Source organism: Cyprinodon variegatus, unplaced genomic scaffold (genome assembly GCF_000732505.1).
Source record: "Cyprinodon variegatus isolate N-32 unplaced genomic scaffold, C_variegatus-1.0 Scaffold914, whole genome shotgun sequence".
NCBI lineage: Eukaryota > Metazoa > Chordata > Actinopteri > Cyprinodontiformes > Cyprinodontidae > Cyprinodon > Cyprinodon variegatus.
This window is the reverse complement of record NW_015151367.1, coordinates 294,983-296,826: the sequence shown is the minus strand read 5'-3', so window position 1 is coordinate 296,826 and position 1,844 is coordinate 294,983. Positions and strand designations below refer to the sequence as shown.

The window sequence follows — 1,844 nt, the reverse complement described above, 5'->3', positions numbered from 1 at the left end:
CTATTTAAGATATTAGTGACGCGCTTATGCTGTCATCTGATAATGCAGCTGCAGGGCCAGAGAAAGCTTCTAAACCTGTCCTTTAAATATATTTGGAGTTTAAGTTGATTGTTTAGATAAAAGATGCACAAAAACTTATCAGTCAGATAAAGAACAGTTAATACAGGAAAAGCTTCTCCAGCCTGGTGCTGCTACAATAACAGCAACATTAATACTTTCTAACATTAACACACACCCTGACACAATTAATTAGAGTAATCATTTATTTATTCGTTTATGAATTAATCTTTCATGTATTTAGTAATCTAAATGTTACAGAGACTAAAACATGTAGTTTGGGACAATATCATACAGCAGCAAATGGCAAAAAGACATCAAACCAACCCCACCTGAAAAATGTATTCATCTGGATAAACAAAAGACGCAACTTGAACACGTTGGACTTCACAGATAAAAGGGAAAAACACATATTTACACGCTGGTAGAAATGCTTATTACACATTAATACCTGGTTTACTATCCTGTTACGCTGTCTCTGGTTGCTATGGTGATGGAACATGCATAGATTAATTGATGAATCATAATTTTTGCTACTGAATAGAAAAAAAAACAAAACACTTGATTCGAGCTATAAAGCCGGTAGATTCCTAATTTAAACCGCTGCAGCTTCATATTGAGGAGGAGGCTGTTTTTTCTGTAACAGCTCGCACAGCTTTCTAAAATCAAATCCAGATAGACAACAAACCAAAAACAGGAGGATTAAAGTGATCAGGAGGAAAACAGCAAGAATTCCAGTGGAAATCTTCCAGGGATGAATCTGTTCAGAGCAGCTCTGTGTTTGCTGCAGAGGAGAAAAGAGAAAGAAGTGAGAATGACACAACAACAGTTTAATATTCTGCAGAAAATAAATCTACTGAATGCAGCCACTCACATGATGTTCAGGTGAAGCAGTGGTTTTCTGATCAGACTTTTTCTCCCTCAGCCTAACCGCAGCAGGCATTCCTGGTTGGTCTTTGTTATAGCAGAAATAATCTCCATAATCCCCAGGCTGCACCTCTCTGATGGTTAGAGACAGGTTTCCATCTGTGGACCAGCTCCCAGGTACTGACAGCCTGTCTTCAGAGGAATGGCTGCAGTTCTTCACACACAGAGGCTTTCCTTCTTTCTTCCAAACGGCGCTCAGATCAGTTTTACCGCTGGTTTCAAAGTAACAGGGCAGGACCGCTTTCTCACCCTGCTTCACCTGCATTTCATGCGCAAAAACTACCTTCAGCTGGAGGAGCTCTCCTTTTTGTTCACCGGAGCACTTCAGGGTGTACACTGCTCCTCCGTCAGTGAACACCGTGTGGGTGAAAACTATTTTCTCAAAGCGGAATTTTACTCTGTCTCTGTACTCTGCGCTCACCGTCCACAGCCCATCCCCACATGATGCCACCTTCAGGGGACCAGACTTTTTCTCAACCAGCAGCTCCCCGGATTCCCCCAGATTACAGCTTTCAGGGAATGTAAAGCCGTCCCCTACGATCACCTCCATTCCCTCTGCAGCAACATGCAGACAGAAAGAGATGAAAATAAGGAAGGAAAGTCCTGATCGTAGCGGTGCCATTTTCATTCATCCAGGAGCAGCTCAGACTGGAAGCATGCAAGGCGAGGATTTTACATCAGTAGGCAGCAGACTCCTCCCTTTGGGAGGTCCGACACCGCGTCACTATGGTTATTGTTATTATTGGCTCGTTGTTTTTCCAACACCCACCCCCTTATGAAAAATTTGACACGCTTATACACTGCAAAAAATTAAAATCTAAATAAGCATCTTTCGCTTTAAATAAGTGCATATTCTATTG

General features: G+C 41.8%; 1 protein-coding gene across 1 annotated transcript; it reads right to left on the bottom strand.

Annotated features, from left to right (window-relative positions):
- Nucleotides 1-630: 630 nt before the first annotated feature.
- Nucleotides 631-1,743, bottom strand: LOC107099863. The gene is made up of 2 exons (XM_015398137.1): nt 932-1,743; nt 631-841 (listed from the first exon to the last, which is right to left on the bottom strand). The coding sequence occupies exons 1-2, from the start codon at nt 1,610-1,612 to the stop codon at nt 653-655; spliced, it is 870 nt and encodes a 289-aa protein (XP_015253623.1). The 5' UTR covers nt 1,613-1,743; the 3' UTR covers nt 631-652.
- Nucleotides 1,744-1,844: the final 101 nt, after the last annotated feature.